Source organism: Mesocricetus auratus, unplaced genomic scaffold (genome assembly GCF_017639785.1).
Source record: "Mesocricetus auratus isolate SY011 unplaced genomic scaffold, BCM_Maur_2.0 Super-Scaffold_4256, whole genome shotgun sequence".
Lineage (NCBI taxonomy): Eukaryota > Metazoa > Chordata > Mammalia > Rodentia > Cricetidae > Mesocricetus > Mesocricetus auratus.
Genome location: NW_024429182.1, coordinates 67,285,308 through 67,301,209, shown reverse-complemented (window position 1 = coordinate 67,301,209; position 15,902 = coordinate 67,285,308). Strand labels below are relative to the sequence as shown.

The 15,902-nt window shown below is 47.0% G+C and overlaps 1 protein-coding gene across 2 annotated transcripts in view; it reads right to left on the bottom strand.

The window, feature by feature from the left end:
• Window positions 1-15,060, bottom strand: part of Cpxm2 (carboxypeptidase X, M14 family member 2) — a 102,235-nt gene extending 87,175 nt beyond the window's left edge. Inside the window, exons 1-2 of one of the 2 annotated variants that reach the window (XM_021228347.2) lie at window positions 14,602-15,060; window positions 4,146-4,244 (exon numbers count right to left, since the gene is read on the bottom strand). In XM_021228347.2, coding sequence (XP_021084006.1) covers window positions 4,146-4,244; window positions 14,602-14,917 — 415 coding nt within the window. In that variant the 5' untranslated portion in view covers window positions 14,918-15,060. The remainder of the gene's footprint in view (window positions 1-4,145; window positions 4,245-14,601) is intronic. The other variant, XM_005064290.4, reaches the window with a different exon arrangement.
• Between the last annotated feature and the right edge of the window lie 842 nt (window positions 15,061-15,902).

Below are 15,902 nucleotides of genomic sequence, written 5' to 3'. Positions count from 1 at the left end.
AACATTATGGAGCGAAGAGTTGCATTGCCAGGAATCAGGGCCTAAGCATGGGGAGGGGATTGTCTCTAAATAATAGCACAAAGGCCCTCTGATGGGACAGGAGTGTTTCCAGAAACCACACATGATACACCTGTACAGTCCTGCGTGTTGTGAACACACACACACACACACATACATACACAAACACACACACACACACACACACACACACAGCTGGCAGAATCTGAATATGGTCTGTCCAAGTCCTTTTCTTGACTCTATTACTCTACTACAGTTGGATAAAAATGTCAGCACTGGTAGGGGCAGAATGAAAGGTGAATCAGACCCTTCTCCCGCTCTTCTTGTTGGATTTTTGTTTTGCTTTGTTTTGTTTGTTTGTTTTGTGAATCCAGATATTTCAAATTTTAAAAAAGCTTTTTCCTAAATGAGATTTAAAAGATAAAACTTCCTCACCCTGAACTCAGGATGACTTGATACAACACATAAAACTCTCAATTGCTCAGAAGTGTCTTAGTCTTCAGGGAGTTTTAGTTGAAAATTTTGTAGCCACTCCTAAGTCTTCCCTAGAAGCCCAAGACTCAAGAAAGGAAATATACTTGAACCTAATACCAGATGTGGAAAAACATCCACCACAAGTTAATTGGATGAATACGGAAGGAGGAAACAGCTTTCATGGGGTAGGGGGCATTCATCCCATCCTTACTGTGTGTCCCCAGCCTTAAATCCAGGATCTATAGCAGCTAGAAAATTAGACACTTTGTGATACCTTATCATGTGGCTCCCTGGAGTCACCTGGAACCTACATCTCCCTCCAGTAAACTTTCCATAAGGATAATCATCATGAATTCTCGGAAAACACTGGGACAGAAATGGGAAGGTAAATTGCCCCAACAGCAAATAAGAACAGTGGTGACCACTCAGCAGCCGGGGCTAGTGGCCTAGGTACAGACATTTGGTGATAGACAAAGGCTTTTATGCCCTTCTCTCAGGACCAGCACACAGACAGATCTCTTCACTCTATCAGCCTGACATGAGATGTAGATCAACCCAAAGTCAAGTAGCTTCCAACTTTGGGGAAGAGACTGGGTGTGGGCACAGAAAGAGATGGAGAAGGAGACAAGAATTCAACCAGCCTAGTAGCTGATCATGTACCTGGGATACCTGACCCAAGTGAGGTAGCGCTTTAATCACATAACAGCTAAGCACACGTTTACTCTCGGGAAAGTTCTTCAAGGGTGGCTTCCATATGCAGACTCTTTTAAGGGCCCTGTCACTTGCCTTCAGTGTGAACCTCTAGTCACCAGCCACGGTCTCTCTCCTTTCCTCAGCTGAGCAACAGGGAGTCAAGTCATTATTCTTTCCCTCTCATATTCTCATCGGTCCGTCCTTTAAAAATGGAATGTGGGTGTCAGTGAGGAGGCCCAGGCAATCTATGGGGCCTTGGGTAGTAGATCAGTATTTATCTCTGGCATACAAATGGACTCTGGGTGCCCATCCCACAACGAGAGATGCTCTCTCAGTCTGGACTCTTGGAGGAGGGCCTAGGCCCTGCCCTGGATGAAATGACAGACTATGGACAGCCCCCATGGAGGGCCTCACCCTTCCTGGGGAAAGGAATGGGGATGGGGGGAACAGGAGGTTGGGAGGAGGGTAAGGGAGGAGGGGAGGGAGAGGGAGCTGGGATTGATATGTGAAGCAACCTTGTTTCTAATTTAAATTTAAAAATAAAAAAGGACTCTGAAAAAAATGGAATAATTCCACAACCTAATATAACAGCTAAGATACTCAGTGAATTGGAGGTATGATAGGCTGCCCTTGAGACCAACTCAGAAAAAAAATCTAGTTAGTGGGTCATCTGTACCAGAACAGAGGAAATACCATGTGTACAGTGTGTGTGTGTGTGTGTGTGTGTGTGTGTGTGTGTGTGTGTGTGCAAATGGGCCCCCAAAATCTTCCTGAAATGCCTGTCCCAATTTTAATAACTTCCAATTCTGAGAAAGAAGAAATAAGATAATCCAACTCAAGCCTTCTGCTGAAGCTAAGAGAAAATCTGGACAAAATATGTTTTAAAATGTGTTTGAAAGCACTCAAGAATTCACCAGATACTGAAGAACTCTCGAGTCCAGATTGGTTGGCAACACAACTTCAAAGTGCTCCTGAGGCTAGCACCCCAAAGCGACCTCAGCCTGGTGGCATATGTCAGCAGGTGAAGAGAACCATCACCAGGAGGGAGTTAAGACTCTGCCCCAGTTTCAGTCTTGTCACTGTGGTAAAATACCCTGACCAAAGACAACTTAGAGGAAACAGGAGTCTATCCCAGCTCACTATGCTAAGTTACCATCCATCACTGGGCAGCAGAAACTTAAAACAATGGGTCACAACCCATCTACTGTCAAGGGCAGAGAGAATTGAAGACATTACTCATACTTACTTGAATTGCTTTCTTCTGCAGTTCAGGACCCACTGCCTATGGAATAGTGCTGCTGCTCACAGTGGGCTGCATCTTCTCAAAACAATTACTTAACTAAAATAACTACCCAAAGACAGACCCACAGGCCAACCCAAAGCAGACAATCCTTCTTTTGAACTCTCATCCCAGGTAATGTTTGGTCAAGTTGATGATGAAAGCTCACTATCAAGATGCTAAAAGACCTTAGCCTCAGATGAGCCCTAGAAACACATACTGTACCCTCAATGCATCCTCCCGAGGGGCAAGGTCAGCATCCACCTTCAGATGGAACACACATTTATGTCCATTAATGACTGCAGAAGCTTATAAGAATTGATTTCTCTTAATCTTAGAGCACACTGTAGTCAGAGCAGTGATAGCTTTGATGGCCAGTTGTTAGAAACACAGCTCCAAACCCTGACATTGTGCCTAAGAGAATGTGCAACTCCCCTGGTGACAGTCGCCTCTGTGACACATCTCTTGGGCAGATGTGGCAGCTAAGAGTGAATCCTATTCAAATCCATAAGATGTTTAGCTGATTTATTTTGTCTGCTGTCATTACTAAGCAAAAAGACAACAACCCTGGAATCTTTCACTCTAAACTCTGTTTTGCTATACATCCCTGCCAAAGTACCCTCCCTTAACCTACAAAGCATGGAGGTGGAGAGGGATGAGGGAGGGGGAGGGGGAAGAAGGAGGCTAACAATGGTGATGTGATGACACCCACAGTGATTATCACAGTGACTGGAAAGGTAATACACTAAACAAAGGATCTGGAAACTACATACACATTTAATAAATTGTCACTATTACTAATTGTAGCAGAAACTTATCTTGATATTGAAGTTTAGTACAATAACAGTGACAAAATAGTTAAGAATATTCATAGCTACAGCTAATGGGTCAGTGTTCCTCCATGAGTCTCAAAATAACTAATAACATTGAACACTCTTTTCCTATAGTTTTGGGGTTTCTTGTTTGTTTGTTTGCTTGCTTGCTTTTTCTTTTGAGACAATATCTCATAGATCCCAGGCTGTCCTACAACTTTCTACTTTGCTAAAGATGACCTTAAATTCTGGATCCCCCTGCCTCTATTTCCCTAATGTTGGTCCTATAGGTGTGCACCATCACATCTGGTACGTGCAGTGCTGGCTGGGATGAAGCCCAAGGATTCACACATGCTAGGTAAGCACTCTATCAATCAATCTATTATCACCACCACCACCCTCCAGCCTACCACTGAACATGCTAGGGCAAGTAATTACACGACCAAAAGTTTCACATGGCTGCAAGATGACAGGTCTGGTATTGCAGATTCTGGAAATAGAAAACTTTACCTATGCCACTAGAGACCCTGTGCTGGGTTGAGAGACAAGAAACACACAAGCAAGGCTACAGGCAGCTAAGAGATCACAATGATGTGGACTTCCAAATGAGACAGTCTAAGTCAGGGGACCGGAAATTTGGAAGTGACTTGAGCAATTCAATGGGGAAAAATCTCAGTGGGGCAGCAATGTCCCCAGAGAAGTTTGAGCTGCTGAGATGTCTGCACTCCTGAACAATGGCTAAGAATAGACACAGGTCCAGACACTATCCCTACAGGGTATATATGACCAGACAGCCATGCCAGCTACCTGCGCCCACCATGGGCAGGTGACAGAAAACAGGGCAGGAACCCTCCAAGAGCTTTACTTACTTTCTCTGACATCCTCCTGGACCACGGGGACACCATGGTCATCTCGGGCAGCTTTTTCAAGACTCTTGCTTCTTCGGCCTTTTCTGTTGCTATTTTTACCTAGAAAGAAAAAGGGAGAGAGATGTTGTTACTCCGCGTATCAGAGAAGCCTCTGATTGTGAGAATTCATGGTCCACTCCTGCAGAAAGCTGCTCCCAGCCTTGCCCCCCAGCCCCAGAGCCTTGGACTCCAGGGGACTTGTGGTTAAAGAGGAGGATGCTCAGTGCATATGGAGATAATCACCCCTCACAAGACCCATGCACAAATGTATGCTGGTAAAGCACTGTAAGCCTACAAAATGCTGCTGAGCCTTCCTGCGACACTAGGAGTGCGAGCTGGAACTGGAGGCCAAAGCTGGGCTTGGACATCAGAGCTGGCATGTTTCCCCATGCTGAGCTCGCACACCCAGCTCTCTCCAAGGCCATGGCTTGCAGACCTGTGAGTCAGTTGCTCACTAACTGAGGAGTGACCTGGGATCCCTCTGTGACCCTGTTAACCTTCCAGTTTCTCCTCACTTCCACCCTGGTTATAACAACACTTGGCATAAATTGTCCCCCTCACAGGTGCAGCCATCCCTCTACTCTCAAGCTAATTGGCTCCTTCCATTGCAAGTCTCAGTTCTGGCATCATCTTAAACTGCCTTTCCTGACTCCTCACTTCAATCTAATCCTCCTTGGAGGGGCTCTGATAACATCTGTCTAGAGTCAAGTTGCCTCTAAGCAAAGCCTAAATGCAGGGGGTTCATTGCCTGAGAAGCACTGAGGGAAAGGAAGGGGAAGGGGAAGCAGGATCCAGTCAGGGAAGAAGCAGAGCGAGCCTGTCAGCTCATCACCTGGAGCTTTGGGAGCAGGAAGGGCATACAGAATGCTCTCCACTTGAGCATAAAAACTAGCCAACTCAGGGTTAGGGGTGCAGCCTTCCAGAGAGGAGAAGAGATCTGACACACTCAAACTCCAGGGTGCTACTTGGGGGACAGGTACATCCTCTCCATCTCCTCTCTTCAACAGAAGGTAGCAGAACCTTCCTTTCACACAGGAAGTTAGAGCGAGGATACAGATGATACCTGTAAGATACTCAGGGTGTGAAGAAAAGCTGTTGTCTCTACCTGGCCAGCAATATCTGGAAGTCAACACGACACTATCACTAACACTACCCTTTTGCTAACAGTTAACAGGGGTGGTAGGCTCCAAAATTTACAAGACATGTTCACTACAAAGTTCCATCTTCTGTGGATAGAAAGGACATTTTACAGTTGGGAACTAGAGCAGTGGTTCTCCACCTTCCTAATGTCTCAACCATTTAATATAGTTCCTCATGTTGTAGTGAACCCCAACCATAAAATTATTTCATTGCTACTTTATAACTGTAATTTTGCTACTGTTATGAATCATACTATAAATATCTGAAATGTGACCCCTCCCAAGAGATCTTAACCCACAGGTTGAGAACTACTGGCCTAGAGTGAGGAAGAGGGTTTCCCAAGGTCACTGACAGCTAGGAGGTAACTGAGCTAGTGACCAGCTCCAAAGGGCCTTCCTTCCCTGCCAGCACAAAGGCCTCTTCCATGGAGCCTTCCTCCCCCAGAACAAGAAAGGCACCATATGGTCTCTACAGATGAAAGAAGAAAGAGAAAGGGAAATAGTGTTGGGAGAAGGAGCCAGAACCCAATCACCATCTCCATCTGGACCGCATGACAATGCAGAATTCCTTAAAAGCAGCACCGCACTGCTAATGCTGGCCACATGTTCTATTCTGGTGCACCAAGATAAATATAAGTCCTCTAGCTTAATAGAAAACGATTTTCTCCCTTGCTACACAAGGAGCTTACAGTAGCAACCGCCTCCAACTCCCCGACCCCAAAGTGAAAAGCCTGCTTTGCTTCCCTGCAGTCCAGTTTCCCCAGGAAATCCCAGGCCTCAGAGCTCTGCACTCCCCCTGAAGGAGGGAGCTGGTCCAGGGCTCTGGCAGTTCTTGCCTATTTCTTGGTAAGGAACCCACAGCTGGAAGGGAAAAACATCATATAAGATTCTCTCAGTAACTCCCCAGAAATGCAACCTAAAAGTCTCTCTTATGCAGGTGTTAGGAAAGAGGTGTGTGTGTGTGTGTGTGTGTGTGTGTGTGTGTGTGTGTGTGTGTGTGTGTTCACTTGTGTGTGCATGTGTGGGGGTACATGAGCAAGTTTGTACACATGCATGTGGACATCAGAAGACAACTTCAATTTTTCCTCAGGCACTGTCCACCTTTTTTTTTTTTCAATTTTAAACAAAGTCTCTCTCACTCACCTGGAATTTGCCAAGCAGGCTAAGCTGGCTGGTCAGCAGTCCCAGGAATCCTCCTGTTTTTAGTTTTTTGTTTTTTCTCCAGTGCTGGGATCATTTTATTTTAATTGAGACCTGATCTGAATCTGATGAAAGCTTTCTCCTTGAGGACTAGTTTTCGTGGCATCAGAAGGCATCATGAAGCTTCCCAAGGAGGGAAGCAAGCAAGAGTCCTACCCAGCTGTGATGCCTATGATCCACAACAAAGTCCAGCACAGCATGATAACTCTTTAACTGAACTTAAGTTCACTCATGCTGGTACTGGAAGCCTAGCTGCTCAGGGCTGTGAAGCCATTGGTCTTGGAGAAAAACCTACAACCAGCACTTTGTTAAACCAGCATAATCCCTAACTACATTCTAAATATTTGTCCGTATACCCATAGATAAGTGTAGTTCTCACCCCTCACCAAGGAAACTTCTCTTTGCAACAGATAAAGACTATTACAGACAACCACAACCAATCAAAATGCAGAGGACAAGAGATTATGTGGTGCCTGGTCCCAACTGATACATCTATAGTGTAATTCCTGTACCTAAGATCCATGGATCATTGCAAGAAAGGACGAATAAAAACTGTAAGAGTCAGAGAACAGGACATTTTCCAGGATTGTGTCTCCTAGAAATGAGAGAGGCTATATCCATGATGTCTTATCAACATAGAGGCCTAAAATATTCCTGAACAGTGACAATATCAGTGGATATTCTAACATGAAAAAGGGACAGTTCAATGGGGCCTTAATCCTAGACACAGAACTATGAGTAATGCTGAGAACAGAGGAAACGGATTCCTGGGGAAGAGTTTCCTAACTGGCTATCCAACACCAAGTGGTGAGCCCTGAGATCATGTACATATAGGTGACATTATAGGAATTGAACAGGTTGTAGTTATGTATTTAGGAGAGAGAGAGAGAGGTGTATGTATTTAATTAAAGAAGAGGGCCATGAATTTGACAGAGAGCAAGGGAACGCGTCAAGGGACAAGGAGGGGACAGCCTGCGCCCCTTTCCAATTCTGAGGAGAGTCAGTGTCAGAGGAAACAGAGTGTGGGGTGGAGTGGAGTGAATCTGAGAATCATCTCAATGCTTGAATGATATGCTTGCTTCCAGTCAGGGGCAACCTCAGTGGTCAGACAGGGAAGGAACACTGAAGGGTCACCAGGGACACAGCAGTGCCACTACACTAGAGACCCAAATCAATCCACCTACTAACACGCCCCCGGCACCTGTCTATGGCTATGCTTCTCAGGTGCTGGCTCCTTCCTGGGAAAACAACCCTATGAGCTTCTATCTCCTGGGACCAGGGCACAAGGATAGTGGGCTCAGCTGGCACTGCAGTGTCTCTGAAACCACCACTCCCAGGGTTCTCAACCTGTGGGTTGTGACCCCACTGAAGGTCACAATGGTCTTTTTAGAGGGGTCGCCTGAGGCCATGGGAAAACATAGCTATTTACATTACAATTCATAACATAATTCAAAATTACAGTTATAAAGTAGGAACGAAAATAATTTTATAGCTGGGGGTGGGTCACCACAACATAAGGAACTGTATTACAGGGATCTCTGCAGTCAGTCCCCCTCCTGATTCTCAACCACAGCCATGTGAGATTCACTGTCTCTAAGGAAACATCCCAGTAACAGAAGCAGGCAGGTAGGTGCATGCAGGGGGAGTGTGGGCCCTCTGTGGGCTGTGCGGGTAGCCTGGGCACCTATCTGCCCGGGTTTTGGCTGACATAAACAGGCAGGTACTGCAGGACCGTACCTGGGAGATGACTTCATGAAGCTTGAGAGGAAGGGGCTAAGAGGAGAAAGGAGATGCCAGCAACCTGGAGGCATTGTCTGTCAGGGTCTACAGGATACAACTTGTCAGGTACTCCAGGGGCAGGGGAAAGGTAAAACAAAACTGCCCACCCCACCCCTGTCAGAACTGGGGAGGCCACACCCATTAACCTCAGCAGGAAGTATGAGTATTATGAACACAGTCCTCCATGGAGGAACCAGAGGCTTGGAAAGTCACATAAGCACTTAAGGAGCAGAGTTCCATCCCTAGTTGTCTCTAAATCCTCAGCAGGCTTACTAGCGAGCATTGCACATACCTTGCATGGAGTAGATAGAATAACCAAGTCTGTGACACAAGAGGCTGATTAACACAGGAAGGAGGGCGTTCTTCATCATGTTAGTCACCCATGATCGCCAGTGAGCTGCTGGATGGAGGCCAGCCACTTAGGGATACTGACTTATTCCACAGCCAGTCAAAGAAACCCAACTCGAAGGTTTCACAACCCAAGTGGCAGCTTCATGGACAGGGACCTGAGAGGGCCTCAGAGGGCAGAACCTGTCACTCCTGGGTGACACTAAGCCTAAGCACTAGTCTTCCTAGCCCCTTGGGACATGCAGCAAAGGAGGCCTCACCACAAAATCCAGACTCTGGAGCTAAAACTGGTTTTGTCCCGGGTCTGAAGCAGGGTCACCTTGAGATTTGGCAGTCACAGATATAAGAGGTAGATGGGGGAAATTCCATGACTGTTTTAAAACCACAGCATGCAATCGGGCTTCCTAGACCCCTGTAGGGTCTCCAACCTCTTTCATCCAGGCCCAACCCTGATTTCTGGAACCATAGGCACAGGCAGGAAGAGCAAGCCAGCAGTGAGTTAGCTTTGGAAAGAGTTCTGGAAAGGGTGGTAGTGTCTCAGAAATAGATGCCTTTTTTCCTAATCCATCCTTTCCCTTAGAGCTTTGCAGGGAGTTGACTTGGATGAAATACCTCAGGTTTAATACTAAAGCATGTAGGCAGCCATCAATGCTTTCTTGTTCTTTAGGTATGCCAATAACATTCCCTGGGTTTATTAAAAATGCTACTTAAATACTGACAAACACCTCCTCCTGATCCTCACACTCCCATTTTCATTTCCATCAAAGGCCGGGCTGCTCTGACCCAACAAGAGACCAGAAAAGCTTGGCAGGAAAGCCCTTTCCACCAACCAGCAACAGTTCATACACAAAGAGCTTTGTTTACAGGCAAATATGCTCAAGTTGCCACTGTTTTAATTTCCCCTGACAGCCAGGACACAAGACATACTAAATGCAAACAGGACAATTCTGGGCATAGACCTACAAAACAAATGATTCTCTACACACTCTGCATGTCCCAAAGGGACGAGCTCAGAACTAGGGGGTCTCCACATAGGTTTGTTAAGATCCAAACAGTGGTATATTCTAACCTGTGCCTGGGAACCCTACAAACAAAGGAGTCAGTGGGAAATCAGATTTAAAGCCTCCATATCCAAGCCAGCTCCTAAACCAAGGAGCAAGGAGGAAGGAAACACAATATTCAAATCACTTATTCTTAGCCTTGTTTCTTTCTGCCATGTGGGTGGAAAAGGCAGGTGAATTGTGCAACTTTGGTTTATTAGATGACTACATTTCACCCTCTAAAAGGAGTGTGGCCACAATTCAAAATCACCCCAAAATAAGTATGCCCTACATCCACTGGCATGACCCCCATGGAGCTGTTGCCTTACTCTTCATGCTGGCTAATGAAAACTAGGGACCTGAGGTTCACTCCTGGGACCACAAAGCATTCCAACTCCAGAAACTGTGGAATTCAACCAGAAACAGCTGAATAAATAGTTATCAATGAGGAAGAATATTCTAGCAATCAGCACTGCTCATCCAATGAGTTAATGACCTTGAAGTTCTGGGGAGGGGTGGAGCAGAGGCTGGGTAGCTGTTGTCTGAACCCAGCAGTAGGTAGGAATTTGCACTGTGACCATTTACTTTCCTAAAAGTTCTAAGATTCTGGGTTAGACTGATGCTTACAAAAAAGGCTTCAGACATTCTATGACACCAAAGTTCCCTAACCCTCAGAAAAGGATTCCACAGTCCTATATCCTGATGGACCTCCCCCCCCACAACACGAGCACACATGGGCATACATATGCATAAGCATGCATGCATGCACATACACATGCACATATATGTGGAGAAAATACTGAAATGCATATAAACACAAACATGCAAATACACATACACAAATTCATGGAGAAACTTCTGAAGTGTAACATTACAGTCTAACTAAAATAGTATTTATAACATTCTATGTCATGTTTTTGATACCCAATAGTAATTTTCAACACCCAGCAGATGCCTGGCAATGTCTAGACATTTTTGTTTGTGAGGGCTGAGAGGAAGGTCCTACCGGTATCTCATGGGTCAAAGCTGTGTATGCTACAACACAAGGACCCCTGCCACCCAAGCACATATACTCAGTCCAAACTACTGAGACTATCAAAGTTAGGAAACCCACACTAAAGTTACCTAAGATTTCCCATTAGTGAAACTGATGGTGGATGATGGAACCTCACCATAATATTTCTGTAAGTTCCTATGAGTCTGTAATTATTCTAAACCAAACTTTAAGCAGATGCTTTTCAGTTCTCTCTTCTCTCAGTACAGCTGGGCCCTTCTCCATTGAAAATGAAGCGCTGTTTAAGCATCCCTGATTCAAGTTCTAGGGAACAAAAGCACTTCAGATTTCACGGTTTTCCCAACTGAGGCATTAATCCATGTGTCATGTAAATCACACGCATAGCCTGGAGGTAACTGTGTTAAAGCTTCATGGCGCATAGTCACCACGAGTATACTGGTGTTTAGAGGGCTCGGATTTTTAAGCCTTTCAAGTTTTAGCTTTCCTGAGTAAGTGTTCTAGTTTGCCTCTGTTGCTGTGATAAACACCATGACCAAAGCAACGTGGAGACTAAAGGGTTGGTTTTGACCTACAGGTTACAGTCCATCATCAAGGGAAGCCAGGAAAGAGGTCAAGGTGGAGGTTTGAAGCAGAGATCACAGAAGAAAGCTGTTTACTGACTCTCCTAGCTACTGTTCCTTCTTACATAGCCCAGGGCCTGCCTAAGGAAAGCACCACCCACAGTGGGCTGGGTCCTCCTACACCAATTAGCAATCAAGAAAGTCTCCCACAGACAGACACAACCACAGATAACCTGAGGGAGGTGATCCTTCAGCTGAGGTTCCTTCTTAGGTGTGTCAAGCTGACTACAAACCATCACAGGACAATGCTCACTGGTACTCCCAATTGGCCAATGGATTCCATTTTCCAAGCCATCTCCATAGATACCAGCACATGACATCTACAGGGCAATTCTCTGGTTGCCAAGGATCCAAGCCAAAACTGAAAGTCAGGCCAAATACCTTTGCTCCAGCCTCCTCAGAGATCCACACAAATGTCCTATTAGTGCCCACACACACTTTCCCAGTTTCTCCTTTATCAACTCCAACTTCTATACTCCCAAGCACTAAGGGAAAAGCATTTCGCTGTCTCCAAATGTGATAGCCAAGTCAGTTCACTGTTCTATGCTCCCACCCATCTCTCAGTCTTACCCTCTGCTCCCACCCCATTGCCTAGCCTGTCCTGGAACCCAGCACTCAACAGCCATGGAGTAAATTCCAGAAGTTTGCATCTAACACTCCAGACCAGAGGCCCAGGTTCCTTCCTCTGCAGCACAGTCCTAAGATTGGCAACCTGTTCATAAAATAGCCCTCCACCCAAAGAGTGCCTCTATGGCGCTATGTATACCACAGTATGCATACCACGCTGTGTATACCATAGTATGTATGCCATAGTATGCATGCCACAGTATGATTACCACAGTATGTATACCACAATACGTATACCACTACCACAGTATGTATGCCACACTGTGTATACTATAGTATGCATGCCATAGTATGTATACCACTACCACATATGTATACCACAGTATTATGCCATGATGTGGATACCATAGTATGTATACCACAGTATGTGTACCACTACCACAGTCCACAGTATGTATACCACACTGAGTATACCACAGTATGTATACCATGCCACCACTTAAAGTGAGATAGAATCATCTCTCTGTGCAAGTGAAGTGCACAAATTCTTCTGAGTCCCCTAAGATCATTTTAATTTAATCTCTCCTCTACTGTATGGAATCCACAGCTGAATGTTTTATTGAACACACTCAGGGGCAGGGGAGTAGAGGGAGAAAGAGAGGCAGTAGTTTAAACTGGTCCATGAATGTCACACTCATCTTATTCTAGCTGGGGAACTTCTAAAACATCCCACCTTATTCACTAGGAAAATGGCTGAAATAGCAAGGAGCCAGGAAGCAGCTCTTGAAGGCCTCTGAGGCTGACTCTGGTGCCTCAGGATGTGTCTTCCATTTGGAGACAGGACCTGGGTGGCTAACTATTCACCAGGAACAGTTAACTTCCTGTCCCAGGCCAACCTCTATCTGCCAGGTGGCTTCCCAAAAGCAAATGACCCTTTCCTTGCAAACCAGATTCTACCTGAAGTCTCCTTCAGAGACCCCATTCCAGGGCTGATAACTGCCAGTGCTCCAGAAGGAAGGAACACCACTTCTGGATTGTAACCGCTGAGCTCCCAGACACATAAGCTGGGGACACTGCTGAGGCTAGGCTGTGACTCTCTGAGCTGTTAGGAAAGATTATAGCTGGCCACTAGAAAGAGTACCCAAACAATAGGCTCACTAATCAGGCTTAGTCAGCCATCTCCCCCTGGGAAGCACTGTCCTCATCCTTCTATTGATTTTCGTGTTCTATATGATTCTCAGCACACCTGTGATTATTTCCCCAAAAGTCAAACAACTTCTGTGAGGCACCTGGAGGAGGGACCAAGTTGTCTTATGTCTGTCCCTAGGCCATACTGAAGGATGCTATGAAAGACTTGGCATCATCAGACACAGTAAAAATGCAATGGCAGACACTATTCTTTCTATCTGCAGGTAAAGCAGCTGTGGCTCAAAAGATGAAACCCAAATTCCAGGCCCCCAAACAGAAAACCCAGGACCTCACTGACAAGGTGGGCTTCCAATTCTCCCAAGCAGGACAGTGACAAAATAAGTTACTCATCTGTACCATAACAACAGTAGCCATTTTCCTGAGCCAGGAAGAGAACTTAATGAGACCAGTGGACACTACCAAAGTCAGTGTCTCATCCCACCCTTTGATGATGTCAAGCCAGTGCATCTTAATCCCCATTACCCCCCCCCCCCCACCCAGAAGACATTGACTTTAGAAGTCCCTATGGCTCTCTTTGGGGGGTCACACTACCCACGGCTCTTTGGGGGGGTCACACTACCCACAGAACTGTCAATGACACATGGCAGGGACTGAGCCATATACAAAGTGGTACTCATATGAGTGTCTGCATCTTCCCTCGGCACCCTGGTTGATGACTTTGGTATACGTTACCCAAATGAAAGCCACTTCTGAGCTCAGAGCTCTGTGACCTAGCACATGACTCTCCTTTCAGGCGAAGACACTGCAAGGCCATAGAATTTGGTCACTGTCCTGCTAGCTCCCCATGGCTGAAATAGTAGGAACATAGCAGCTACACTGAGCAAGCACTACTTAAAACAATTTAGAGAAAATCCTTTTCACAGGTTTTGTAGCAACAGCTGGGCCAGAAGAAAGTGAAGGCAGATTTTAATTTGATCTTTTAAGAATAATGAGTTGGGCACAAAGGATGGGTAACTCACCCCGGGCTTCCAGTCACTCATGGCTTTCCAGTGATCCTGTAGAAAGCAGAATCTTAGCTGCTATGGGGACCAAGACTGGTCCAAAGTCTCCAGCTGGGACTATGCCATCCTATGTATAGTGGATTCAAGGGACCCACTGACGGGGATGGAGGCAACTGAGAAGAGGCACTGCCTGGATCAAAACCCCTGACCAAGCCTATGCCAAGGCTGTTTGCCAAATTACACCAGCCAGTCACATGCTGATTGATTAAAAACAGTCTGAAGACTGAAGACCTAAACAGAGCAGGAAGAAGCAATAGGCACCTCTTGGGACACGGGGCCAGCTCACCAGGCAGCTTCCCAGAGTGCACAATTCTCTTTCTGTCTGAGGGGACAGGGAAAGACAACTGGGCTTAGCTTAGAAGCAATCTCTAGTGAGTAGCAGGCACCACAGGGTTTTGGCTGGGATCACTCAGGGAGACATACTGGGAAGTCAGGTGTCCCCTGGAATGCAGCGATCGCGGGCGCCCCCTCAGGCCGCAGGCCTGATGCAAAAAGTTACCTGGTGGAGGCGTTTCTGCAACTACCTTCTCCCTTTTGGGAGCCTTTTTGGGCTTGGCGGCCTTCTTGGGCGGCCTGGGCTCCTGCTGGTGCTGCTCCTGCTGCTCCTGCTTCTCCACCCCGAGGCCCTCATGCAGTGGAGGCGAGAAGAGCTCGGGCTCCCGCTCCGGATGCTCATAGAAGCGCCCCCGTCTCCAGAGCTCCTGGTCATAGTAGTCAGGCTCCTCAAAGGCTGCACCCTGTGCTCTGACCCCAGCCAAGGCCACCGCCACAAGTGCCAAGGCCAGCGCTCGGGAGGCGGACCCTGGACTGGCCATGCCTGCTCGGCCTCGCGCCCTGGGCAGGGTCCGGGTTCCCGAGAGCGACAGGCAGGCTACTGATGACGGCTGTGTCTCAGGACAGGGGCGCAGGGCGCTGCAGCGGGTGCAGATGCCGCGGGCTTTGGCGGGTGGGACAGGCCAGACGGGCGGGGCTGGGCCGGAGCTGGGCGGGCAGGGGCTCGCCCAAGAGAGGCGAGGCGCCGGTGGACCCGCCCTCCTTCCTGTAGGGGCCTCCCCAGCAGGTGTTGGAGGCCCATTCATTATAGTACTATAAGCAGCAGCCTTCCTTGTCTTTCCCATTCTGTCTTGCTGAGCACCCCTTCTCAGTCGGGGGGAGAGGGGGCATGCAGATCTTTGGGAGGGAACTTCGGGGCTGTGTCTTCCATTCCTTAATTTTGCAGGACAAACCTCAGTTAATACTGGCCTGAAATTCTGAGGATAGATAGAACCGGCAGGCTGCCCACCTGTCTTGCTGCCCCCAGCCCAGGCAGGAACCCCAGGTTTCCTGAATTAAGTTCCTTAAGAGCAGGGCCTACGGGCCTGGGGACCCCTGCTCTCAACCCTCCAAAGTGTTTCTGTTGGAAAGAATAGGGCCAGCCAAAGACCACCATCTTGTAAGTTACAAGAGGGCATTCATCTCTTCCAAGGATCAGGACTGTCTGGAGAAACCTAGTATCACTTCCTTTTGACAAAGTAGCCACACGCGCACACACACACACACACACACACACACTGTTAGAAAACATGCCTTAGATTTTTCTAAATCTTCTCTTAGTAGAGTGGAAGCTAGTGACTCCAGCTTCTTTCCCAGCTGGGATGCTGGGCACCCAATTCTGCAGCAATTGTCTATGGCGCCTCTAACTGATTGAGACAGGGTTAAAAGAAGAAACCTATTGATTCACAGGTTAAATTTCTGAGGCAGGAGCACCAGGCTGAGGTCAAGGTATGAGGTGGCTGTAGCTGAGGGACTCATTAGAGAGTT